The sequence below is a fragment of the Lipophrys pholis genome (genome assembly GCF_963383615.2).
Source record: "Lipophrys pholis genome assembly, chromosome: 5".
Classification (NCBI taxonomy): domain Eukaryota; kingdom Metazoa; phylum Chordata; class Actinopteri; order Blenniiformes; family Blenniidae; genus Lipophrys; species Lipophrys pholis.
Genome location: NC_137628.1, coordinates 22,401,508 through 22,428,835, shown reverse-complemented (window position 1 = coordinate 22,428,835; position 27,328 = coordinate 22,401,508). Strand labels below are relative to the sequence as shown.

General features: G+C 39.1%; 1 protein-coding gene across 2 annotated transcripts; it reads left to right on the top strand.

Moving 5' to 3' along the window:
• Positions 1-777: 777 nt before the first annotated feature.
• Positions 778-26,926, top strand: rnf24 (ring finger protein 24). 2 transcript variants are annotated; one of them, XM_080462772.1, is made up of 6 exons: positions 778-1,221; positions 16,064-16,213; positions 19,098-19,140; positions 19,882-19,923; positions 24,456-24,535; positions 26,081-26,926. In XM_080462772.1, the coding sequence occupies exons 2-6, from the start codon at positions 16,071-16,073 to the stop codon at positions 26,220-26,222; spliced, it is 450 nt and encodes a 149-aa protein (XP_080318898.1). In that variant the 5' UTR covers positions 778-1,221; positions 16,064-16,070; the 3' UTR covers positions 26,223-26,926. The 2 variants fall into 2 exon arrangements, with proteins under 2 accessions (XP_080318898.1, XP_080318897.1); XM_080462771.1 differs by lacking the exon at positions 778-1,221 and adding an exon at positions 12,519-12,647 and having other exon boundaries at positions 26,081-26,925.
• Positions 26,927-27,328: the final 402 nt, after the last annotated feature.

Below are 27,328 nucleotides of genomic sequence, written 5' to 3'. Positions count from 1 at the left end.
ACAATTTTATTTTTTTTCTAGTCATGTTCGCCTTTTCAGCCAAACTGTTTGGCCTGATTTTTTCTTCATTCTTGACAGTTTCAAACATTTTGAAATCTTCTGAAGTCAATCTTCCTTTTAACACTTTCTTTTTTTTTTTTTAGTTTTTAGCAATTTTTAGTGTTTCTTTATTACAATTTTAGCAGTTTGTAGCCTTTTTTTAAATCAACTTTATTGCACTTAGTGACAACACAGAAATATTGCAAAAACAGTTACAACCAACATATATTTATTGTATTTAAAGTATAATAGTAAGTGCAATATGAAAAAGGAGACAAGAGAGATAGAAAGAAAGAAAAAAGGAAGAAAGAGAAAGAAAGAATCAACTTTAAACCAGGGGGGATGTTTGTAGCCTTTCTAAACATTTAAGCCAAGAGTCTATTTGACAATAAGCCAATTTTCGAATAAATAAAAAAGAAGTATACTAATAGGTTAAAAATTGTTCCACCATGTTTTCAGAAAGCTTCAGAGAGCCAATGGAGAGGAACTGGAGAGCCACTCGAGGTGGCAGGTTTGCAGGACTCTGCTCGAGGCGAAAGCTCCAATCCAATCTTTATTTATGAGCGTCAAAGTCAGTCAGCTACGTGACATGTGCAGCACCCTCCTCCTCTTCCTCCCCCTCTCTCCCGCCCTCCTCGTCCAGCATCACTCCTCCTCGTACACGCTGTCCTCAGAAGCTCCTGCCTCTCCACGCGCATCCCCGCGAGCCGCACTGGGAGGAGGCGGGACCAGTCCACTGGTCTCAGTGGGAGTGGGCCGGGCTTACAGGACGTGTACGTGCAAACCGTGCAGACGGCCAAGAGAGCGACCCACCATCGCAAACTAGGAATATTTGGGAGCCACACAGCTTCCACGACATTCGCCCGCCACGGTTGATTCTTTACACTCCTGCCTCTTCTTCTTTTCTCCCCCCTCCCCCCCCCGCGGATCCAGTCATCCAGACCCTCACAGTGTAGCCATCACAGGCCGGGGGCTGTGGGATGAGGTCGCCCCCCCTAACCGGGATCTGATTCCGTAGAGATAGGGCGTTTTTTCTTTTTTTTTTCTTTTTCTTCTTTTTACAGGAGAGACTTAGTTTTTACTCCGTTTCGACTCGCCGCGATTCGAACCACTGTGGCACTCCGGTAGTGTGAAGACAGAGACGAGCAGCCCGCCTCTCCGCTGCGAGCCGGGGGATCGCCGGTGAGTGGATGTGCCCCGTTTCTCTCTTATCTTTTTTGCTGCTAAAGCCGTTTAAACTGGTAACGTGTGCAAGTTGGGACGCAGCGCCGATGCCGCCCACTCAACAACAAACAACACGTTTCACAAACACTTCAGTCTCCGGTTGCAGACGCCGTGTGGCTCGCTCCCATTTCAATTCTCCTATTGAACTTGTTACCGTCCGGTGGAGCGATGTCATCTGGAGCTAACCGCTAAGCTAGTAGCGAGCCTACGCCCCGTTTGCCTCCCGTCCTTTAAGGAGCTCCAGGTGGGGCTCCCACACCAAGATGACACCCTGCTGTCGGTAACGTTAAGTCGGGGCTTACTTTACTCGTCACTGGCTGTCGCTGAGCTCCAGGATTGTGGTTGGAGCACAAAGCCAGCGGGCTTGACTGATGCCCGATGCTTAACGTTTCTCCTGCAGCCACTGTTTATCCAGGGAGAGGTCGTCCACCCAGGGCTCACCTTCAACCCACTGTCAACCACACAAGTCTGCCTGTGAGTGAGACACTAGTGCAAATATCTGAATTTTATCAGCATGTAATCAATCACATCATATAAGCATATATTCCTGTTTTGGAGACAAACACGCAGTGGTCAAACAGTCTCTCTGTGATGGTAAATTGATCCTGTGTGAATCTGAGTGTCTTTTCTCTTGTGTGTTTGGCCTGTCCAGGGTGTAACCTGCCTTCAGGCAACTGGGATCAGCCCAGCACTCCACAACCAGCAAAGTGTGATGGGGCAAGTGGTATAGAGAAGATGGAGAGATATATGAGCTCAAGTGTGGACGCCCACCGATCTTAGCTTTTCATACAACAGATTCTCATTGAATGTAAAGTATTTTCACACTTCTCGTGACAACCCAAACCTTGCTGTTTTCCCCTCATGCTTTGCATAACAAATATAGTCAGTGAATACTCCAGATTGACATATTGGTATTTAAAATGGATAATTTACTTGACAAAATAGAGCAGTGTTGTTATGATAAGTCTTTCCTGACTTTAATACACATAAATACAATAATTGGCTTGTTATTATCCTATCTGCAATGCTTGATGTTAACACATTCATTAGATTCCGGTGGGTTGAGACCTCGCTAAAGCCACAGCATGGTTAGACCTACAGCCCACATCTCGTTACGGCTATTAGCATCTGAAAGACGTCTAGGAGAGAATGTGATGACAGTTGAAGCTAAACGCAAGCTATGTCTAGGGATGGGGCGGTTAAAGAAAACAACTCATGGTTCTTATTACCGTTTTGTGGTCACAGTTTTCGGTTTGGTGTACATTGTTGTTTTTAACATCCCAGGTATTGTACAGCTTCCCCTCTCCAACTTCCATTCTGTCACAGCCTCTGTCAGAGAGATGCTCGCTTTCATGACTCTCATAAAGGGGGCAGGCCTGCAACACAAACTTTTTCATTTCCCACTCAGCGCTAATGTAATGGACAGTCACAGTTGGGGAAACTTTCTGTAGCTCTGGATGTCCATCCCTCAATGGAAAGAGCTATGTCGGCTGTGTCAAACAACTCTGGTTCAATCCTTCTTTGTGTCTCTTCATAAAGTGCTGGAATTACTGTGTTGCTGAGGTTTTTGCAGGAGTGGATATCATTTTGTGGCTTGAGTGTTTTTAACCATAAGGCTGCATGTTTTTGTCAATAAAACACCTCAGTGTGTTGGTTATAGTTTTTGCCCTGTCTGAGCCACCACCGAGGGGCTGTTTAAAAGCAGCAGGGAGTGAATGTTGTACTTTCCTGTCCAACTCTTTCCTTTTTGTGCTGTCCATTGATACATTGGGGCCATGTCTCAGCATATGCAATACAGGCTTGCACACAGGGGCCGTTTTATCCAACAATCCTTGCCGCCATCATTATAGATTACAGGAAGTCCGAAGTGCTCCCACACAGCAGACCAATACAGTGCCACAGGCGCATCCTCTCACTAGCTGTTTGTCCTCTCCGCTCGCCATATCTCTGTAACAAGCACACCTCCGCAACTGTCCTGATACACGTCTTCGTGTCACGCTGCGCATGATCAAAACTAAACACGCGCTTCAAACTGAGAAATAAAAAAAAACATATGAACCAAATCAGGTGAACAGAATGGTTCAGTTTTTTGGCATAAAAAGTCCCATTCCTAGCTATGTCAAATGAATTGTTTGCTCATCACCATATCCATTTTCTTTGCTTCTATACCTAGCCTTTTCTCCGTCCTTAAATGTTACTAGAGCAACAGTTTCATTCTTGATATAATTTCATTAATTTCTCTTCTGAAGGCACTTTGGACATGGGTAGATGACATTCAGGGCAATGCTATTCCTAGGTAGGGAGATATTTCTTCGTAGTTGCCACATCCAATGCATGCTCCGGGCATGTCGTCCATCTTACTGTGCACAAGTTTGATACATAATAAACTTGGTAGATTTCTTAAAACATGCAGCCTGGAGGAGCCCTATAACATGTTGAGCAGGAGTCATCCAGGACCACCATTGGACAACAACGAGACTTAGATACTGTCCACACCAGCAAAACAGTCTTTTTTCTCCCATCACCTTTTTTTCCCCCATCCACATGGCACAATAAAAAACACTCAAAACGATGTCGTAAATATGCCAGGCCTATAGGGGTGCTATAACGCTGTCACAGAAATACACCAAAAACGGAGAAGAAGGGACAGAGCATGAAAAAAATCCTTGCATTGAAGAAATCCAACATATCGCCTTATTAAACCAAACTGCATCAGTATCTTCTGCAGGACCATCTGGAGCATGTAGTCCGCCATTGTTTATTGTTGTTAAGTGACGTTGCAGAGAGGGTAGTGGCAGCGTTTTCAGATTTCTCCACTCTGGAACCTTTTTTTTTTTTAAAAAAAGAAGAAAAAAATCAGTTTTCAGTCTTCTAAAACACCACGCCATGTGGATGATCGGCCAAAAACGATGCCATTACATGAAACGATGTTGTCGTGTGGACAGGGCCTTTGGTTGGTCCATCCACCCCAGTTTGAGAAAGTCACATGGTAATCAATGGTGTGAAGATGAACCATGAAGCTGAATAATTTATGACTAGCGTCTTTTCAGAGATACTATCTATTCAATTATCATCTGTACCTTAGTTTCCAACCGAGGAAGAAAGACGAAGGTACACACTGGTGTAGCTCACGTCCATCACTTGGCTAATTGAAAGAGACAAACCACCCACATGCACTTGTGGTTATTTTGAATTTGGCCAATTAACTCTGACCAACTGTACATGTCTTTACATTGTGGGAGAAAAGCAGCCGCAGCGAACCCACTCAGTCAGAGTGAGAACACTGACACTCCTCTCAGAAAGACCTTCTTCAGCACAGCCCAGCAGGTTACTAACAGAACCTTCCTGCTAGACTCACCACTGTAACACTGTGCCGCGCTAGACGGAGGATATCACACTCTGCCACTCAACGGGCTTCATAGTCCTTTTTCTGTCATCTAATACTTTCATGTATTTCCCTCGAGGCAAGCGTAGCATTTCTGTTTGGTGTTGCAATGAGGTCTGGCCACTGGCTGGAGGGCAACATGAAAGCACGAGTTGGATAGTCGCCAAAAGTTGAAATTTGTTGAACTTTGTGCGCACTGACCTCTTAAGACAAAAGCTACACATGACTGTAGTTCTTCACCTTGTCGAGGCATAAGAAAAACATTGATTGGTAACTCTTTATTTGGACAAAACTCAAGCTACATTGTAAAAGGTTTGTCTATCCACTGAACAGTATTTTTCTGTGTGTCTCTCTGCCGTAGCTAAAGTGGGAGTTTAGGTCTGTCTCACAAGCATGTGATAACATTATAGTTATGTTTAACGTTGTATGCACTGAATTGACCGTGATGTTATGTCCTTAAATGCCTGACCAGAGCTCCATCAGTGCATTAAGAGGAAAATTGATTAGTGTGTGATTTTCCTGAGTGATATGATACCATAATCATCCAGACTATGCAAGTAGATCCGGCTTATGACTGTGGAAACAGCTGTGAAGGTAATTATGAATGGATGATTAGGAAAACAACATGGGAACTGTTTTAACAGGTCTGTCATTTGAAGGCTCAAACTCTTAGGGACTGTGGGTTTTGTAAACTAAACAAAATGAATTAAAAGCTGGTTAATAAAAACAAACATATCTTTATGTAAGTGTGAAAATTGTGTTTAGCTTTAAGGCATAATACTTACAATACCACACAGTGCATGTGACTGTATGCTCGGATCAAAACAAAGAAAAAAAAGATTAAAACCGACGTTGAATGTCCTTCCCTTTGCAAACAAGGCCAGAAGTAGACAAACTATATTTCATGTGCCACTTTAAAACAGAAGTTACCTTATGGGAATCACAAAGAGATTCAACATCAAATCCAGTCAGCAGATGTAACAGCCCATCACAAAGGCTCATTGGGAGGCTGCGTCTGAAGAGATCTGGCATTATCTTGATCTGAAGTGGTTACACATGCCATCTCATTGAATGTCTACACAAATGTGCAAATGATACTGTCCTTTTAGATAAATGATACATGATTTAGATACATCTTTGGTGGGATATTATTGTGGACTGTTCTTATACTTATATTAGTTTTAGAAATTCAAGCAGAAGAGTGAGAATCGGTATCAGTAATCTGTCAAAGCAGGTAGAAATAAGTCCAGTTGTTAAATAGTTTAAACTTATATTTATCTTGTAGATGTGAGGTTTTGAAAAACAAAAACAAAACAATGGAGAACACGACATTACTGAAGCTTTAACTACTTTTTTTGCTCACAGGAAAAGCATCATATCTGCTCTGACTTCTTGACCAGCTGCAACAGGAATTAATTTGTATATTTATCTATTTTTAGAGTTTTAGTAGCATGTTTCTTTATAAATATGAAGCATCCAGCTGACCTAACAACAATTCCTTGGTGCGCCACGATACTAAATATCCTTTCTGTAAAGGACGTTGTGGACTCAAAACCTTTCATCATTGACTGTCTAAGTGTTATAAGTGCAACATTGAGCTGATGTAACAGTAATATACTGTTCTTCCTGTGGCCTTCCTGTTTTTCTACAAAGCATATTAAGCTCTGGTATCTAAAGGACGTCTGTCGAGGGTCTTTAGATTGGCTGAAAGTAGGGTGTAGTTAAATTTTTTGACAACTTATTGAGAATAAGCTTTTACAGAGATGATGCTTATGGACACCTACATTGCCAAGCCTGTTAGTCAGTAGGAATGTAGTTTATTTCTACATGTGGGTTAACAATTGCGTAGTTGCTTAGTTAAAGTGAAAAGGAGCATCACGATATGTTGTATTACTCAGTAGTTCCTTTATGGGAAATGGTTAAATGGTCAAATTATGTAAGCGATACTTGTGGTATACTTGAACACAAGGAGGTTTTGCAACATGTTCTAAATATGCATTTTCAAGCCAAAAATATAAGCTTGATTTCTACAGCTCTTGAAATCTCTGGCCACCCATTAATCTTACTGTAGCGCCTGCGTTGTTGCACATTGTACACATTTCTAGCTTTATGTTGATATTGATAATCTCCAATATTCCAAAAGTAGCCAGAAAAAAAGACTATTTTCTACTGATGAAACAGTCGGGCTGACATGAAAAACAATTAGTTTCAAAAACAACTCCCCAAAATGTATATTGATGTTTCACATTCCTAAATTGTCAAACTACACTTGTAGATGACATATTTTGTGTTCCAAAACAATACTTACAAATACAAGTAAAAGGTATGTTGTGTATTAATTTGTAAATTGTATTTAGATTTCAGCATTGGAGGACCAGATAAAGTCGATCTGAAAAGTTGAAAGTCCTGTTTGCTACCACGTAGAACTGTTTGATCTGGGTCAGGTGTAAGTAAATAGCCTTGTACAAAGCCTGTACTCATTCAGGGTCCATCTAAACTAGTAGGTCAATCTTGTTATCTTGCAGCGCCATCAGTGGCTGGTGTGGGAAATGTACGCATCCACTAATCATACCGTTGTTGCACTTGGCTTCGTGCACAAGGAACCTGGCCAACCTAAACACTCATTTCTTAAATGACACTTGAGTATCACGTCATTGGTGCTTAAAATGGATTCACTGTGTAGGTATGCAGCTCATGTCCATCAGAAAACATGAATAAAACAGATTTTCAATCAGAAGTTTGTGACCTCAAATGACCTATTTGGTGGCATTTTAGAGTTTTATCATTCATATGTGCTACTCTGTGACTGTACCTTTTATTGTTTTTCATGTGCTTGTCTCTTGGCTATTTAATTGTTTTAAGAACATTTTAGTATTATTTTGACACTGTAAATTTATTTTATGTACTGCTGCCAGGACACTTGTAAAAGAGATTGCTAGTCTCAATGTGGTTCTCCTGACTAAATAAAGGCTAATGAAATGAAAATCATTGATTTGTCTGGGTTGGGACATTTGTTTAATTCCTCTGGGTGAGTGGCACATGGCCCTAATAAATGATACGACTTGAACCAGGTTCAGGTTGTTTTCATGTTTCAGCTTGACTTACGCGCCCTCACATGACTACAAGTTTTATTAATAGTGACTGTGACCCTGCATTTCACCGACTGGGGGTCCTGTTTCTCTAAAGTAGGGAGCTGTGAAACAACATTGCATAGTATTGCGGAGTGTCACAGTTTGTATGTATACACTTGTTGGATGATAGTACTCAATAAAGTCCGTTATACTAACTTCTCACCGCCATTGATTTAAAAGTGTGTGCGTACCCATAAGGTAAACAAACAGCCAGAGATTTAAAAAAAAAAAGAAAAAAAAAGAAAAGGGGAAGCAGAGAAGTTAAGTTTTAAACACTGGAAGGATTAAAAAAAAAAAAAAAAAAAAAAAAAAAAAAACCTTTAGAAAATATGACACTGTAGGTAAGACAAGAGTGCTTCGAGACAGCTGTGTGTGTCAGTTGTCCTGTGTTTGTGCCAGCTTGTGTTACTATCAGTGTGCTGAGGATTGATGGAGTTCGAGGGGAGGGAGGGAAAGAGAGAGTAAATATAGACGTGGTCTGAAGAAACTTTTCACTTTTGCCAGGGAGGTGAATGACTTTAGAGAAATAATTGACTTTCTTTCTTCCCAACGTAGCCGTGTAATTGTTAAAAGGTTCTTGTCATCCATCTTTTTTCACAATTTGAAATTTAATGTCAAGTAAGTGTTTATGCAAGTCAATTCACAGATGACCAAGAAATGATTCATTTGTTTAAAACGTATTTACAAATTGTATGAACAGGTCTTTGGAATAATTCTTTTTAAGATAACTTCGATTTTACTCAACGCTCATTGTAGTTTTAGTGCACTTTTGCACTTGACCTTGTTTGAGTTTGTTTTCCTCTGAAAAGACTGATTTATGGTCATTGTTGATTTATTTGGAGTTTAAAATCTATTAAAATATCTATACTAGCAGTTGAAAAATCTGAAAAGCTGGAACAAGAACTTCTTTACCATGGTGTAGTCTACTCTCCTCGGGTAATGAGTTTATGAACAACAAAGAAGACAAATTCACACCTTTCTGTTGTATTTAAAGATGAATGCAATTTCCTTTAAATCTGAAGTGGAACTCTAACCCCGATTTTGAAGTAAAAATTTCTCCTTTCAACATCTTATGTCTTCCTAATATTTTAGTATTTGCCTTTGTTTTGAAGATGGACAAAGAGCTGGAGTCAGTAGTTCGGCACACAGTGAATTACAAAATATTATACCACTCTTTCATTGCTTGTTGCATGACGTGACTCACATAAAGATAATTCATTGTTCATCGAAATAATAATGAAGAAAATTTTTTTCTTCATTCCTGCCAATAAACAAAGGACTAACGAGAAGCAGAGTACTTCACGAAACATTTGTTGCATGACACAAAAGGGCTTGAATCAATGCCTCAGAAACGGCGATGAGTATTGCTCATAACAGGATTTGATTCATGGTTGTCACCATATCTATAAATAAAGCAATATTGGATGTAGACGCAGGAATTTCATCGTAGTTCCACATTAGCTCGACGCTGTTGGCTTCATTCAGGTCTCGTGCCTGCTTCATCTCGATAACTGCAGTTACAGTTACACTGACCTACTTACTGTGGAACTTTGACCAAGTATGGAAAAACAAGCTTTTTGTAGTGCATGTTTAAGATTACTGTTCGCTTATTTCATACTGGCAATTCAGTGTATGATTGTCAGTGTATTGTATATACTTTTTATTTTAAAGAAGGAGCTTTTTTTTTTTTACCATTTAAATGTATTTATTTTTCCAAGCTTTTCTCATTGAGAGCTTCTACTACATCGACATCTGCATCAGATATCAGCCAGGACTGCTCTGTTTTAACTCTGTCATTGTCATAAAACACAATGATCCGTCGTCATTGTGAGGAAAATGTTTTTACAACATGCCACATTATTTGATTGTGGACATTTCACCTTCTGCGGCCATCGCATGTTGAAGACTCACTCTCTTTCTTTCTCTCTCTACTCCTGAGGCCCCCCTTTTTTTTTTTTTTGTTGCTGCCCTTTGGCATATTAAGTTTCAGATGTGCAAAGCTCACGGCTGGGGCTGCTAGTGGAAATTTCCACTTCACTTGGACTGCATCTCGTGAATATGTTGTTGTGCGCAGAAACAACTTAATCCTGTGAACAAAGCCGGTGTCTAGATTAGGGCTCTAAATGTAATTAGACATTCCTTCAAATACTGAAACAGTAAATCATTATTGGCAGGATAAATATTTAACCTATCTTGGTCAAGTATTTTTCCCCTTTTTGCTAGTTGGAGCCAAGTTGCTGTAGTTTTCAGTGGTTTTGGCTGAGATGGCAAAAGTATGACATGGCCTCAGAGGTGATCGTTAATCCATGTTGTGTGTCCAGATGGCTCAGCCACTATTATTGAGGATGATGGGTTAAAAAGTGTTTTATTTTGTTTTTGATTTTGTTCTAGTCAGCACTCTGAATGAGTGAGATGTCTGAGCAAGAGTGATTCAGGGTAATCTGTTGAAAGCGTCTGCTTTATATTTATCGAAGACTTGTTCCGCATGAAAAGCTGTGTCTTGTAATCTCCAAACTTTGGTTCTGATTGAATGTTATTGTATTCCTTTACAAATGATTGCTGCCAGGCCGACATAGTTCTGTCATTTTATTGTAATCTCATTCAAAATATTTACTAAAATTTAAGTATTTGTATTTGTAAGCAGTACCACTGTCCTGGGTGCCCTAAGTGTGAATGGCTCCATTTTGTTGTGTTCTGACTTGTTTGTTTTCATGACAACGGTGTTGTGAGTCACCAAGAACACACAGCTTTTCTGAAATTCTGCTCCACCGCACATGTGTACTACGGTTGCAGTCAGTAGTTTTCCTCCTCAAGATCGACAACCATCACAAAGAGTGTTTGTGCTGCTCACTCTTGAGTTTAACAGCACTTCTTCAATAAAATGTAGATTTACTACACCAACATCTGGATCGCATGAAAACTACGATTTCCGTGTTTCTGGTGTTTCTGTGTGTTTGGTGAGTATTTCCACCAAATTTGTGTCTGAACGATAAACTTTTCAGGACAGTAATGATATAGTAAGTAATGCATTCCGGAGGTGTTAATGTATAGTTTCAGAAAAGCAGTGAAAATGGTGCTAAAAAGCCACCAGAAGTGTAACACTGAGACGTTTTCATTCAATGATGGAGGAAGAGATGTTGTATTATGAAAGAGCCATGAGTTCCCAGAAACACAGCAGGAAACTATTTATTCTGTCGTAATTGAACTTTACAAATTCAGTTAAAATTCCGAATGAGCTGACTCTAGCTTCAAACTCTTTACAGTTTTGTTGCATCTCGCATAGAAAATAACTTGAACCTGAAATTAAAGGATAATTCAGTTTAAATAATTAAATACAATGTCATAAGTGTTTTTAATTGCTTGGTTTGAAGTTACAAGAATTTTTTTTTTTAGAAACCTGATGGTAGCGGTGTATGTAATGGGGTAAATTGAGCTGATGAGCCCAGCCAATGTTTTTATTGTTTTTATGTAAAAAAAAAAATAAAGCAGGTATGGAAGACTTACTAATAATAGTCTCACAACAGCTATATTAAAGGAACCAAATCCCCTCACTTCTTTTGTCTGGAATTTGTAAAATATCAGGATTCCATGAGAAGTGGCCAAAAATTATGATCGGGACATCCCTAGTCTGTTTTCTTTACTTAATTATTCACTACTTTCATATTACTAGTATTGTTTTTTTGTTATTTTGTTTTTTATTGTGAGGCTTTCTGGGAATTCTGTGAAATTTATCTCAACAATTTATTTTCATGGCTTCCTTAATGTAATAGGTTGGATAAATTATATTCGGTTTGATATAAACCACCACCTTCCAAATGATCATGCAGACACCATTTTGAACTATTTCAGTGTTTCACAGACTATATTCTTAGCTCTGGGAATGAACCGAGGCATTTTCAAACCTGATCTCTAAGTACAGTAATTCAGTCAAGTGGCACCTCAAGTTTTGCAATCGGAACAGTAGGATTTAAGGGTTAATGTTTTCATCTTTCTATTGAAGCTGACCACCTTTTCCAACTCCATCATAACATAGGAGCGCTTGTGCTACATCTGAAAAGGGATTGGGCCACTTGTGCTATTTTCTCATGAATGGGATGTGCTGAGCATTGTTGGTTGCATAACAAGGTGAGGCCACGAGAAACTGAGTGAGTGACAGAAGCAGATGGTGGAAGAAAGGATCGGATGAGTAGATAAAAATCTAATCTTTCCCACACAGAAGACACTGCCACGGCCATGTTATCACACTATCAAATTATCGTCAGATTCGGTTTTATGTAAGGTGTATTGCATACTTCTGTACTTGTATTGTGAGACATTGCACACATCCCTGTTGGCACTGTCACTTTCATATTTTTTTTCTCCAGCCAGTTCTATTCTCAGTGAGGCATGCAGGTTAGGAGTGTGTCAAAAACAGAGAGAGCCAACAGGATATTTTTAGACAAAGAGGAAGCTACCTAATGGCAGCGTCCAGGAGGGATTTAGGATTTTCTGCTGGTCTCCTGTTTATGCTTGTTCTTATTGTCCAATACAGGCTTTTTCTTTTAACCATTTATACTGCAAACTGTGCAGAGAAAAATTTTGGTGAAAGAGCTGTGTTCTTGGCTACTAGTGAAGCTTAGGTCAGATTCGCAAATGGCTGGTTTGTTGTGGCTCTTTGCAAAAGACCTACTTAAAGAGCCAGAGTGAAGAGGGGCATGAATTTCGCATGGGGCCTAATGAACAGGGCAAAGTAGGGCTACACGCCAAGCCAGTCTTTAGGAGCTGACACTCTGCTGAGGCTCTTGAAGACAAGTCATATTCCTGTTGAAAGGCCTGTGTTACAACTCTAAACGGACTTTTCTACTCGTCAAAATGACGGCGCCACCAGGGTAGGTGAATGTTGGTGTATCTATGTGCGTTTTAGTGACAAGAGAAGTATTTTAGATCGGTTCTGATGTCGGTGTAAGGCATTTTTCAACCCCACAGAGATTCATAGGAAAGGTTGTGTAAGTCAAACTTGGCGTAACGTAAGTGCCTCTGAGTTGATGTCATAATTTTAAAAGCCTCTGGCCAATAAATCATATTAGTTTGCTCAAATACAGGAGGGAAAAGGCTCAATCTTAATTCACCTTGAAACAGATAAACACGATATTAAATCCACACACACACAAAACAAACCTCCAGTTTTTATTGGGATAGACTAAACAAAGTAAAAATATTAGTGGTATATTAACAAGTACTTAGCAAGTGGTATTTTTTGTTCTTTTTGCTGAAGTTTAAACGGTAATGTGCTCTCTCTGTTTCTTCAGGCCGTGACTTGTATTGTCAAATATCCCAACTGCGAGAGTGTCTAAGATTACATACTTACCATATGACTTAGTGTGGATTTCAAATATTTGTAGTGTTTCTCCGAGTATTTCTAACACTTGTAGTTGCAGCTGTGTTTCATTTCTGTGAGAGGGCTTAGTCCTCAGTTTGGCTTGGAGACTTTAATATTTTGATAGCCTTCTGCTAGTTCTCAAAGTCATTGCACCATTTGTCTGCAGTTATTAAATCACATGCAGCAGTTACATAACGTTTGGTTAGCCGTTAAAACGGTGACTGAAATAACTTGTTCTGTCCACAATCATGCCATAAACGCTAATTTAATATGAGCCTCGTCTCTCAGGCCACAGAAGAGTACGGTACTCAAAAAGCCTCAGCTTCAGGGTCTGGCCAGTTTGTTTGTTTGTTTCTTTTCTTTTTTTTTTTCAGTGGGGTTTCTTTTATTTTAGTGCTTTTTATACTTTTCAGGCTTCTTCAACACTGTGCTGAAAGCGAATGGTGGGTGTATCATAAAAAAAATCGAGAGCGACAAGAATTTCATTCCACTGGCCTATGTAAGCAACTCCCTTTCCTCGTGGGAGCTCCTGGATCAAGTTCCCATGGCAGCGTATTCGCTCATGGGTTTACCACATCTCATCTGCCGCTACACAAAGCTGCTACACACACACGCACACACACACACACACATGCACAGACATACTTTACCGCCCAAGCTTTTTGTTCCTTCAAAAGATTTATCTTAAGCAACAGATGGTTAACTCTGCCACCTTTTAAAGACTTTAAGACACGACGATGCTTTCCTTTAAAAACTGCTTTGTTGGATTTTGAACATCACCAGCACATGTCACTGATTTCTTTTCTTTCGGTCTTCAGTCTTACTTTATAGGACATATCTGGTAGATAACAATTTTAGAAAAGTTTTGTTGAAATGAATCTATTGTCTTCTCCTTGATTCCAGGGGCCACTTGTCTTTTTTCAGTTAAGCTGGCAAAATTCCAGCTCATCTCTTTTAAATTGTTTATTTTATCAAAGTAGGACCTTAATCCTTTGCCATAAAAAACAAACAAAGAAAAAACAAAATCCCAAATCCCTAAATTTTGTGTAAACCCCACCCCCTTTTCCCTTTTTGTATAAGCACGGCAGAATGAGGAACATGTCATGACTGCTGTGTTTTATAGACTTTTGACAATAAAGCTGAGCGAATGTTTCCTTCACAAAGATTTATGTGTTATTTGCAAAAGCACTTGTTTGATCCTGAGTTTACCGTTCATGACCTAAGAATTTCTACAAAACTTTCCACTAACGGAATGTTGAGTGATGAAGTTGTTTGGGAAGGGAACAGGCACAATAAAGGGTTTCAAAAAGTGTTTAAGTTATTCCTGTCTTACCCTCCTCCTTCTCCCCCCCTTTTTCTGTGGGTGAGCATAGACATGTCTCGTCATGTCCCATAGATGTATTGAGTGAAAACACTTCACCAATGATCCATGCTGCTTTGCTTTGACTTACATAATTAAGATCTTCAGAAACAGTTTTTCAGTAAAAAAAAAAACTAAAAATGAGCTGACAAAACATACATGTTTAAAACAAGAAAATATTTTTGTGTCACAATATCCATATGTTTGTCACAACCTTGATACAACCGCTTTTTCTCCAGACAGACATATTTATCATTTATCTACTGTGTGCTGTCTGTGTGTAGATTCTGTGTGTGAGACAAGGTACTGCATGTACATTCAGTACATACGGGACAGGATGTATCTGTGCTGGTGAACGGACAACTCGTCCACGGACAACTCGTCCACAAAACTGCAACCCCGGACAACTTGTCCACGACAATTTCTTTCAGCATTGTTGTTTTGAAGGATTGGATTTCAAAGTATATTTGACACATTTGGAAGGATTATTAAGTGTATTTGACACAAAAACATAAGATATATTAATATATTTGACACAAACACATAAACATTGGCAGCTGCCCAGAGCTCAAACTCAATAGTCGTCATGTGCGCAAAGCAGACCATATGATTCTATACTAAATATATATGGACATATACTAGATATATGAAACATATATAAAATGTCAATTAGAAATAATATGTAAAAGTACATTGTACAGGATTTATTTTCTGCAAAAAATTCTGAAATCTCATCCGTGGACGAGTTGTCCGCTGAGGGTGCTGTCCGTGGACGGCTTGTCCGGGGTTGCAGTTTTGTGGACGAGTTGTCCATGGGCGAGTTGTTCATGGACGAGTTGTCCTACAATCATCATCTGCATTCTTTGGAGGTGACGACTGGCCATTTGGTTAGAGATGGCAGAAAGACAACAGTAACTCAGTCTGGCCACTCTCCTATGACCTCTGAAATCAAAAAAGCATTTTGCCCCAGAGAACTGCTGTTCAGTGATTATTTTCTCATTTTCAGACCATTTTCTATAAGTCCTTGAGGTGGTTGTACCTGAAAATCAGAATAGCTCAGCAATTTCTATAAAACAACAACTACAAAAAAACTAAGACCAGCCTGTCTGGCACAAGGCCTTGATGCAGGGTTGACTCATGAATTTTTGCTGAAAATGTGGTTCAATCATAATACTATTCTTTAGAAAAAATTGTTCGCTCATTTCGAATAAGTCTTGTTGTATTCTGCAGAATCATGTTATTATGATGTCACTTGCCCGGCAGTGGGCTTGCATTGCATAGTGCAGCATTGACCTGAAGACATCTACATGGTGTTTTTATCACTAAATGGCCACTAATTTTATTCCATCCATGGATTTTATATTTGAGTGCTTGAACCTAAAAAAGCCGACTATAGTTGAAGACACGGAACACAGAACACACACCTCCGACACTTGTTTCTGTACTGTCTGAGGAAACGAGAAGCCCTTGTAGCGCTTGTAGTGCGGAGAAAAATATATATATTTTTTGTGTGTGATTGAATTTAATTAATGTTTACTGTATTTTATTTGTCTCTCTTCATCTAGACTACCCATGAGCTCCGACTTCCCACACTACAGTTTCAAAATGCCAAATATAGGGTTCCAGAACCTCCCCCTTAATATCTACATCGTGGTGTTTGGGACGGCCATCTTCGTCTTCATCCTCAGCCTCCTCTTCTGCTGCTACTTAATAAGGTAAGAGTCGTGCCTCCACTACCCTCAAATTAGGGGAGCATTAACATTTACATCATGTAAGTTCTTTTTGACGTGGTGACACAAAGTAACCGACGAGGGTTTTTCTTCCCAGGAAACATCAAAGGGTGCATAAAAAACACAATACCTTGACTAGTATTTTTAAAAGAATTTTTTATAAAATGCAGACATTACACATTTATACCTGCAGAGCTGTAGACAAATCTATTCAAAATATGTGTTCTAGTAACAGGATGTTGGTCTGTGTGAAATGTTAATGGTAACCTTCATAAGTTGCAATTCTTCTGTGAGCTTTAGTCTGGAGCACACTGCGTATGGTCTAGTTATGAACGTGCACGGTTAGTTATAAGGTACATATAATGACAATTTAATTCAGTATCAACATATTGTGACTACATATTCCTTGTTACAGATGCTATTCTTTTTCTTCTTTGTAAAAATGTGTGTTTTTGTGTTTTCTTTGCTGGGAGCCTGTTACAGATGTGCAAAATGTTTCAACAGCACAGTTTGGAGAAGGTATCTCTGATACAACAATTGGCAAACTTCATTCCTGACTAGATATGACAAATTATTATATTCTGGTTTGATCTAAAATTTCTAATCTGCAATTCAAAAATCATGGCACTTAGCGTCAAAGAAGTTAGTTGTAACAAATACTCTCTAAGTATCTCTTAACCTTCTAAATATCCCATCACACTCCATCTAAATGGAGGTTTGGATTAGTTGCACTTTTTTCCATCTTGTTGATAAATTCACAACTGATACTTGAGAGTGATCAAGCAATTATTTTCCAAATTAAAAAAAAAAGGAACTAGTTAGTAGTATTTCCTTTGCCCATTATTTTTTTTACTCCAGTCTTTATGGAATACGTCTGCTGCTGCTACAGTGGTTTTCTTCTGGCAGCAGCAAACTGAGGACAAATAATTTCCAGAGTTTTTTTTATCAAAGACAGCAAGAAGCAGCCGTTCTCCCCCAATTCTCTCGCCACCCTGACAAATCTTACCCTGCAGGGCAAATGGTAAGTAGATTACCTACTTCTATGTTCATGCAATTCTGCATCTAGCTGCAAAAATACTCTCTATGACTTTGATGCGGTACCATGATTTAATACAGAAAAATCAAGATGCCTGATCCAGTCAGAAAAGGCAAAGAGCGGTTTTTGCTCCATAAAAGGCTTCTAAAGATGCAGTCTCCCAAAGGACTGGTCCAAAATCTGTTAACTTAAATGAACCATGATGAATATACTTCACAAAAGCTTTATTAATTTAGCTATATACAGAAAACACAGCTGTATACAAGACAAATATTACCTAAGATATGTGTCTTTGAGAGAACTTTACTGCACTTCAGGGGAAGCGTTTCCGTACAGTAAAGCACTTTGTTTACACTGAGAGTGTGATGCAGGGATCAGTGAGGCGGCTACTTATAGGTCACATGTGAAATTCCCGCTGAGAAAGACGTGCGCATTTTGACACGCAGCGGACTTTCACAGACGAACTCAACCACATGTGTTAGGGGGCAATGAATCCACAATGTGAAGAAATGAAGCTGCTATCCCAGGTCTGTCCAGGAGTCTATGAAAAGCATTAAAATGCCCATTAACCACAAAGTCACTAAAAAGCATTGAGGATTTACAGATATTTTCAAATCATGGTCATCTGTGACTGGTGTGCCATTTCAGTTCTGATAGATTTTAAAGAATGGTTGCAATTGCTACTTATTTCTTTGAGATTTGAACCAGGTATTCTCCTTGCCCACATTTATATTAAACGTAATGATCAGTAGTCAACCTTCATGAGCCATACACTCCTGACCGTGTCCTTTAACCCCGGGAGACTCTGCACCTTTACCTGCTGACTTCTTTCAAAATGTCAGTTTTTCTCCTAGACTGTGCTGCTTGTTTTACAGATCCCTCTCACTCTGCTGCGAGAGGTTAAGGTTACTTGTATTGGAGGTAAATCTTACAAACCTATGAAGTTCTCCTATCTCTCTCTTGGTCTATATTTTTCTGACTTATTTGTATGTCTGTTTTTCTTTCTCTCAGTACATAAAATGCTCTTATTCAGTGCCCTTCCTGTTTTCTCTTTGTTCATTGAATGGGGTTGTGATTTAAACTGTGATAATATCTGTCAGTGCGCTCCTTCTTACCTGTGCGTTGTACAAGCCTTTCGAGTGCCTCACAACAACTGTACTAATACTCTGCTATGTGATTCAATGTATTTTGGGAAATGTTGTAAGTATATTTTTTACTGTAAGGCATGGTCTACTTTTTTTTTGACAAGATATCAAAGCCTTCAGGCCTTTAAGGGCATATTTGTTAATAAGTAACTCAGCCTTCTGTTGTATTACTACGCTGAAACAATATTGACAACAACACTGACGCAGTGTTTTTGAAGACACTCCATTCTGACTCCTCTGTAACTTGGTAATCTATTTCACGTTTGAATGTGATTGGATGTGATTAGTGATTAGACTGGAGGTTGTTTGGAAGAATGTGTGCCTAAGGCAGATCTCAACATGAGCAGTCCAAACACTTGTTTAAGAAATGTACACTGTTGGGTTTTTTTTGGCTGTTTATTTGTGAGAGGCAACATTTTGAAAGTTTAAACCTGGTTTTTGTGCTGAATATTAAGACATGCAATATGGTTTTAGACTTGCCTTTTAGTTAAAAAGCCTATTCATTACCACAATGGTAATTATGGTTTTTTACCATTAAGCAAGTGTTTGGTAAAAAAATTAATAAAAAGTAGTCACTGGTATTATTTTCCTTTTCTTTTCCAGCATGTTTAGGTGTTTATCTCTGTTATAAAGTCTGTTGAAGGTCACTGGCTAATCAAGAAGATCTTCTGTCTTTACAATTTTCCAGGTTACGGCACCAGGCACACAAGGAGTTATATGCATACAAACAAGTAAGCACGCACGCACGCACGCACACACACACACACACACACACACGTATGATATAAAGTGGGAATCATTTATAACTAGCTATCTAGCAAAAGGGAAAAAAATGCTACCGGCTTGAAATAGATCAGCTTGTATGGAGGATTTTAAAGCTTTTTTTTAAAGCTGGTGGGTATATTAATTTGCTGAGTCATTAAAGAGCTCTTGTGCTTTAAAGTTATGCTGCTCTGTGGATTTAGTTCATTTATGAAATATAAGGCTGTTTGGAAGCACTGATGCAATTAGCTGAGCTGGAGCTCTGAATGTGTCGAGAGTAAAACCTGGAGAGTTATACAGAAAGCTCAGGAGGGCATACACTGGACTGTCATGTCTTTCACTTATGTAATGCCAGCATTAAATAAAACGCCCAAGCATGTCACAGTGACACACACACACATGGGTACAGTTAATGTTAGGATGGTCAGTGTCTATAATTTCCCACACAACGTGCAGTACCAGCTAAAACAATATATTCAAATCCTCTGTAAGACTATCAAGTGTGTAAACATAACACGCACCAGCACTTAAAATTAACTGCATGCACAAACAAGCTCCTGTGCAGGCATTTACTGTAAATGAGAAATTCCTGGTCTTCCTGACTGGTTGATGTCTATATTTTTTCATCCTCCACATTTGCATGAACTGATTTCTATTATTAGTGCTAGCCAGTTTACTGATCTCTCCTTATCTCTTATTATGCCTTTTAGGTCATTCAGAAGGAAAAAGTCAAAGAGTTAAACTTGCATGAGGTAAGCACTCGTTTTTGTTCTCGCTGTTTTATTTGATAAGGTGTGAATACGCAACTCCAATAAGCTTGTCTGGTGTGTTGTATTTCAGACGTCACAACTCTATGATTATCTGCTGTATTATTGTCAGTTTTACACATTTTTGTTGTGAAGGTCACACATGCTATTTTGTACCAGGGGGAAAAAAGTTTGAAAGTTGTCAAACTTTACTGTCCTTTGTTGGTTAAGAGCCTAAACATGCTGAAATGTAAATGAAAACTGATACAGTCTGTGCTGCCAATTTAGATGTAATCAGCAGCATAGTTTTCAAATGTAACAGTTGTGCAGTGCATCGGTTACTTCTGTTCTATGCTGTTATCCTCCATATTTCCTATTGGAAGCCAAAATATATTGAGCACTTGCTCTATTCAGTCAAGTGCTAAGTACTGTGTGACTCTGAAGCAGCACTCAGTGTAACATTACAAATGGAAAGGTCTAAAGGTGTAAAGTGGAGAAAGCTTATGTAATGTTATTCCAGAGTATCCATGTCCATGCAGAAGTGAGCTGTGATTTATGCACAATTTGCATGATAGTGATACACAAGTCTGGGTTCAGAAAATATCAGCCTCTGAAAGATGTTCTGTTTCATCCAGTATGACAGCGGTCATGACACACATGCTTAATACCTTGTTTAGACTCGGTCATGTGAAACATAAGCGATTAAATCATGAGTGTCCACCTGACCGTTATTACGTCATCACACATGTCGTCTCGGCCTGGTTACAAAACATGAGCGTAGGAGAAACCATCAATTGGTGCCATGTGAATGAACGACAGGCTGAATTTGTCAAAGGAGTCGTCACCTGGTATTTTCATGTATTAAATTTCCCTGACAGTTGGAATCTTTCCAAACGCAGGGTTGATGGCGACCTCCGCCGAGTATTGTCTCAAATTAGTGAAACATTCGGACACAAAATGTATAGCACAGACTTAAAGAGGAGGTTGGGAGAGTCACAGGAACATTGCTGTTGTAGATGTTTTATGATATTACCCTCCGGTGTTGACGACGTCACACGAGCACAATCAAACTCTCCCATTTTGGGGTGCACGGTTCTGGTTTCAGGCAAATCCCAACTGAGGTCCAAAACCAATGTACATGTTTTAGGAGAAAATGTGATTTCCGGGTGATGACTCCTAAAGGAAAATGCACACAAGAGCCTGAGTGACCCATTTTTGAAGACTCATTTTAAAGGAATGCCCTGAAGACTTGCATATTGCCCAAGTTGTCTAAACATTGTCGTGTACTATATGTTGGTTTATGGGATCGGTTTACGGGTCATGTGTATTTTAGCTCAATGTGAAAGAAACTCAAACTATGGTAGATTTGTGCCTATTCCTGTGATGTTGGATCACCTCGTTTCAGCTGCTTAGTCACAAATGTATCATGCGTTGGATTTAATGTTTGTATGCATTATTCCAGAACAAAATAAAAGTACTGCTGATTTAATTTGATGTTATACTTTGTCAGGGAAACAAGCTGAGGCAGAACGTTGCCTCTCAACCTTTCAAAAGTGAACCACAACACTAAATAAACCATAATATTTTAACCATGTTTGACGCAGTGTGTCAAAACTATATATTCACCCCCTTAAAAAGCATTGAACCTACATTTTAAAAAGCCTTGCTGTTACTCTCAGACTATCTATGCCTACACCACTGTGCAGCCCCTCACTACATGTCGGTGGTGTGACATTTCTCTTCATATTTCGACAGTCGCTGCTCTTTTGTGAATCAGCTCTTGCAAACAACTTTTTCCCAATCATTTTCTGTGGGTATGTTATAGAGATTTACAACTTACCTTATATTTTCATAAACTCATTAGAATATGTTTTAAGAAGATACTGTTACTAGAAGTGGATCAGGAACCTACGACCATGTAAAGAATTGATTAACACACGTTGACCCCTCTGACTTGGACAATTCTTTGTTTTTCGTCAAAGTTCACAATTTCTGCTCAGTCCTGAGTAAATAGATGTATATATTTATAGCATCTGGGAGGGAACACTCCTACAGTGGCCTTGCTCCAGTACTCTCTTACTCAACCAAATCTGCAATAACAACATGATTACAGCGTTGAGGAACTCTGAAACATTTATCTTGACCCTGACGCACTGCACACATTGTGCTTTTTGTGTAGGAGTTCACCTGGGCAACACAGCTTTACATTACTTTGGTGCAACTTCTTTTTTGTTTAGATAGTGTAGAACCGATAAGTGTTTCCGAAATTCAAAATATATATGAAAAAAATATTTTTAATATGAAATCATGAAGTTCAATGTAATAGGTTATTTAAATTCTCAACATTGTGCAACTTCCTGGTAGACAGTCTAGACAGACACTGTATGCTTTAATATGATAAGAAACGCACTGTTAGAATATGTACAGTGCTGTAAAACATCTGGTTTTGAAACAAAGTTGTTTGATAAGATATTAAAGTCCACATAACTAAATGTAATGTTTATCAAAACAGAAAAAAGGAGGTGATAGGTTCTTGGTGCTGGAGATGCAAAGAGGTCTGAATTCACACTTTCTGAGAAAGACAAAAATCTCTAAGACACTGCATTGCTTTTCAGGATTACTTGGGGATATCACAGTTTCACTATTCTTTTGTTTTGACTGACTCTCGTTATAATCTCAATCTGTTGGGTTTTCTCTCCAAAATCAATGTTAATAAAGAAATCACAGCATACATTAGTACAACGGCGTAGGTTAACATTGCTGGGACATTTTAATTTCTGCTTAAAGGTATTTTATAGTTATTTCTTCCATGAAACGTAGTCAATGGGTTTTGCTAAAGCTTAGAGGATTAATTCAATTAACAGTGACAAAAAAGAGAAACGGTTTTATCAAGAGTTGGCAAAGGGTGCCAGATCTTAACTCGGAGTCTGACACCCCAGACAAGGCACCGGGTTAATAAAGAACATCGATCTATTCATTCATAAAGCGAGCAAAGCAGACACTTTAACACAGGATTGTTTTGTGTCCAAACCTCCTCGAGGAAGCTAAGAGCCCCCATACTGTTCTTTTCATTCACAGTTGTTCGTCCACCTCCTCTGAAATAGAGTGAAGGAAAAAAAGGAGGTTGTGTGGCTCAAAGAGTAATAGTTGCAGGGTTGGACAGCTCAAAGGGAAAGTCCCTGATTCAAGCTCTACCCTGAAAGTGTTCCTTCTGATTGGATGAAGTTTAAGATCAGATGGGAACGCTTTAGTCATTTTTTTTTGTCAGATTTTCTCACAGTTTGTCTCGTTTGTCACTGCAACACAATGGATATGTTTCAAGAGGCTTAAAGTAACAGCATACACACTTGTATCAATGACAAGATCGTTTTTCTTGCCTATTTTAAATTTTCTTTACATCAATCAGTCCCTCAAAACATTCTTCATATTTCGGTCGTGACCAAGACATTTTCTGAATGACTTGCTCACAGACGCAAAACTGCAGACATATGTGTATTTTTATTTCATGAGCTCTCGGTGAAAGTAAACTTCAGATTTGCACAGGAAATTAATCAGCGAGGGTTAGATCAGAATCAGTAGTGTGAGCGGTGGCGCAAAGGTTAGTTTTCTCACTGCATCCTGGTAAAACAGGAGAAATTGTCAGTGCTACTGGTGTTTCAAAATGATTGTAGTTGGTTCTTATTTACCCTCATTCGCCTGCAAAATAACCAGGACCTCCTCTAGAAACTGCACAAGACATCTTCATCACTTTCACATCGGTTTGAAACCTGATAACCTTTTGCCTAATAACCCTCTCCTCTCATACAACACAAACTGACATGTAGCAGTTTGTCCAACAGCTAAATCCACAAAAACGAAAGAGAGACTTTGACAATGGAGCAACTGATAAGGTGCTCTCTCTCTCTCTCTCTCTCGCTCTCTCGCTCTCTCTCACTATTTATTTAATTGTTTTTGTATATTTCCATTCGGTGGCTGGGATCCGGTGGTGATATACTTTTGTTTAAAAACAAAGGCACTCATCGAGAACTTGCTTTGTCGGAATAGAATTCACAATGACCAGAAAAAAACTTGATCAATTTAACCAAACAAACAAAAAAAGATTCTTATTTGTTTTGTCTTCAAAACGTTTGTCTCGTTCTTTTTCACATTTCTGTCGAAATGTTCCTTTTTTTCTTTTTTTCTTATCTTTGCTGAAAGCTTCGTCATGCATGACATCAAAGTTTTCTGTCCTACATAAAAGGGGAAAAACATTCCTGCAGAATGTATCCACTGGCCACAACCTAACATGCCCCCATCGGGAGTTACCGTTATATAACCGAGGACAGTGGGTCAGTTACTGCTCCGTTCTTGTTTTTTTGGGTTTTTTCTGTGTCCGTTTATATTTGTAGATGTTTAATTTTCTTACACGTGTTCTTGACCTTTGCTGTTTTGGTTCTTTTAATTTTAACTTTGTGCTGGTGGACAACAAACAAACGACCCAATTTTAATGTCCAGTAACGTCTTTTTAATGAACGTCTCTCGAAACGTCTGTCTTTCAGATCTGTGCAGTGTGCTTGGAGGAGTTCAAACAGAAAGATGAGCTGGGGATTTGTCCCTGCAAACATGCCTTTCATAGAAAGTGAGTAGAAGACGTTTGTTGACTTTTACAGACACGCACGGTCATGTAGATCAGTAGAAAGGACTTTCACTGTTGCGTTGCATGTTTACCTACTTTAAAGCACATTAACTTGCAAAAGGAGATATTTAGGGAAAAGCCTTCATTTTGGATTATTTTGGCACATGAAACCACAGACAAGTGTTCTCGTGTTCGGAAATAAACAGAACTTGATGGATTGCTCAAACCAGCCTCCCTCCCTCACTCCCCCGGTCCCCTACCATTCCAACAGACTTGTTTATATCAGCACGACACTCCCTTGGCCTAGTTTTTCTCTCTTAGTTACAGAAGAAGTGGTGGGAGTCCCTGAATCTTCTATTGAAGTAAAAATGTCCTTTTTTAAACGTCTAAACAGATAATAAATACCTTGTTTCCTGCAGTCTTTTTTTTTTTTTTTTTTTTTTTAGATAAATGTTGGACTAAGGGAAAAACTACCCAGAAAACATGGAAATTAGCTGCTTCTGAAATAAATTCATAAGAATTGGTAGAAGAAATGTTTTACAAAATCTTCAATCTCAGAACCTCTCACAGCCCCACAGAGAGTCACTATTATTATGAGTTAGTTAGTTGCACTTTTAAATGTATTCTTGGTTTATCTTTCAGAGGATCAGTGGTTTTATGTAGTTTTCATGAACCCTGGTCCTGATGGGTTGTCGCCCTGCTTGTTTCTGATGAGCTCCTCGTCTGAGAGGCTCATTCTCATGGCTTTTTGTAGATATTAATATTTGAGACGTGAAAAACATGCAGGACAAGAACACAACAACTGTCTAATGGTGATATGTTTGTATGTAACTTTTGGTTTCAACCTTGAAATAGTAAAAAAAAAAAAAAAAAGCAGGATTGCCTTAATCTGGCTTCTTAGAATAGACAATTGAAGTGCAATCCTTTTGTTGGCATTTATCGCACCTTAAGTAATGTGAGCATGTCTTCATCCTTACATACTTATTTATTGAACACCAAGTCAATCCGTCATTTTTCTTTTGTATTTTGCTAAATTTTACATGGCATATTTTCTTTCAGTCGGATTGAATTATTTCTGACTGAGACATCTTATTGTGAAGTGATCAGATTGAGGGGCAGGTTGAAATGAATCTTTGAATTTATTCCGGCAGTCTTCAGGTAATACAAACACAGAACAAACAGTGACACTCAATGATCAAACTAATCAGCCGAAAGGGTGTAGGTTGAAGCAAAAGCTTATTCGCACATACCCCATCACAAAAAAACAAAACAAGGCTCTGTTTTTTTGTCACACACAAAAAAACAGTTGAGCATTAAGAAGAAAAACACCTTTTAATCTATCCTAAACAAAAATACACGACCTTCTCCAATCAAATGGCAGTTTCAAACGGACAGTGTTTACATGAGGTGATTTTAATGATCCGTTTTAACTTCTGCTACTTGGGAACAAAGCAAACGTTGCATGTCTTTTGTAAAGATTACAAAACTGCGATATCTTTCACGACGTCGACCCTAAAACAAACACTGACCATGTTTACGTTCTTCCAGGTGCCTCATTAAGTGGCTGGAGGTGAGGAAGGTGTGCCCGCTGTGCAACATGCCGGTGCTGCAGCTGGCCCAGCAGGCCGGCAGCACCGACCCGCCTGTGCCCATACAGCAGCCTTTGCCCGGCATCGAGAACTTGGTGTAGCAGACTCACACCTTTTCTGACATTACCGACGCACACACACACACACGCACACACATGCACACACATCCCATCGCTCATGCTCTCACTTGTACAGGTACACCTTGAGTCTGTGAACAAACTGGAGAAACTGAAGGTACTGCACGGATTTTCACCAGCAAACGGTGAAAGTGCAGCCCTCATCACCTCTCTCATCTCTGCATCGGTTCTTAAAGGATTTCCACGCGTCTCCATGTGACTGGAAATGTTGTCACAATTTTTATTGTTATTTTGTTGTTTGTCTTTTTATTTTCCGGACAATGAAGAAGATCTGACATAGAAGAAGTTTCACTATCGACCAACAAACGTTCGATAACTTTTTCGCAACCAAAGCACCTTTCTGGGAACACCAGCGACAGACCAGGAGGAAGAAAACAAACAAACAAACAAAGAGCCAAGAATTTCAATAAACTAGACAACTCTTTCTTCTTTTTTTTTAAAACAAGCACTTTATGAAAAGTCAAACCCTTATTGCTTGTGGATTTTAGTTCCAATGTGATGTTGTATATTTTATCAGTTACTTTTTTTTTTTTTCTGTCTCCAACGAAACATGGTTTCTGATATCGTACTGCTAATCTTTAGTTTCTGTATGTTAGAGAAAAAAAATACAAGTACATTTTTTTTTAAAGGGAATAAACATCTGTGGCTGTAGGTGCCAAGAAATGAGCAAGATGGTCGTTGATCAGATCAGATTGCACTTAGAAACACCTGATATGAAAGCTAAAGCAACTTCTGGATTGTATGTCTGCCTAACTGAAAAGGTTTGAATGTGTCAAACCCCAGATTTTTTCATTTTATTTTTTTTTACACAGATAGAAACAATAATAGACTTTACAGATGACAGGTTTACGTATACAGACAACAAAGTTGTCTGCAAGAACAAAGAAATCTGTTCTCTCTTCCGGGGCTGGGAGAAAGAAAAGTGGCGTCATTATTGGATCACAGTGCTGGTTTGGGAGTTTCCACATCTTGGTCACAATACTGTGTGTTTCATCAGAAATGTGAAGGAGGCGCGAGGATGCGCCGACATTCACTCAGTTTTTTTCCAGCTCCTTTCAGGGGTTCTGCTT

What these genes read in the sequence shown, in the direction of transcription:
- rnf24 (XM_080462771.1), top strand. An exon ending in AAGAGTTAAACTTGCATGAG is followed by an intron (nt 19,924 to 24,455) that starts GTAAGCACTCGT and finishes TCTGTCTTTCAG; the next exon opens with ATCTGTGCAGTGTGCTTGGA. An exon ending in AAACATGCCTTTCATAGAAA is followed by an intron (nt 24,536 to 26,080) that starts GTGAGTAGAAGA and finishes ACGTTCTTCCAG; the next exon opens with GTGCCTCATTAAGTGGCTGG.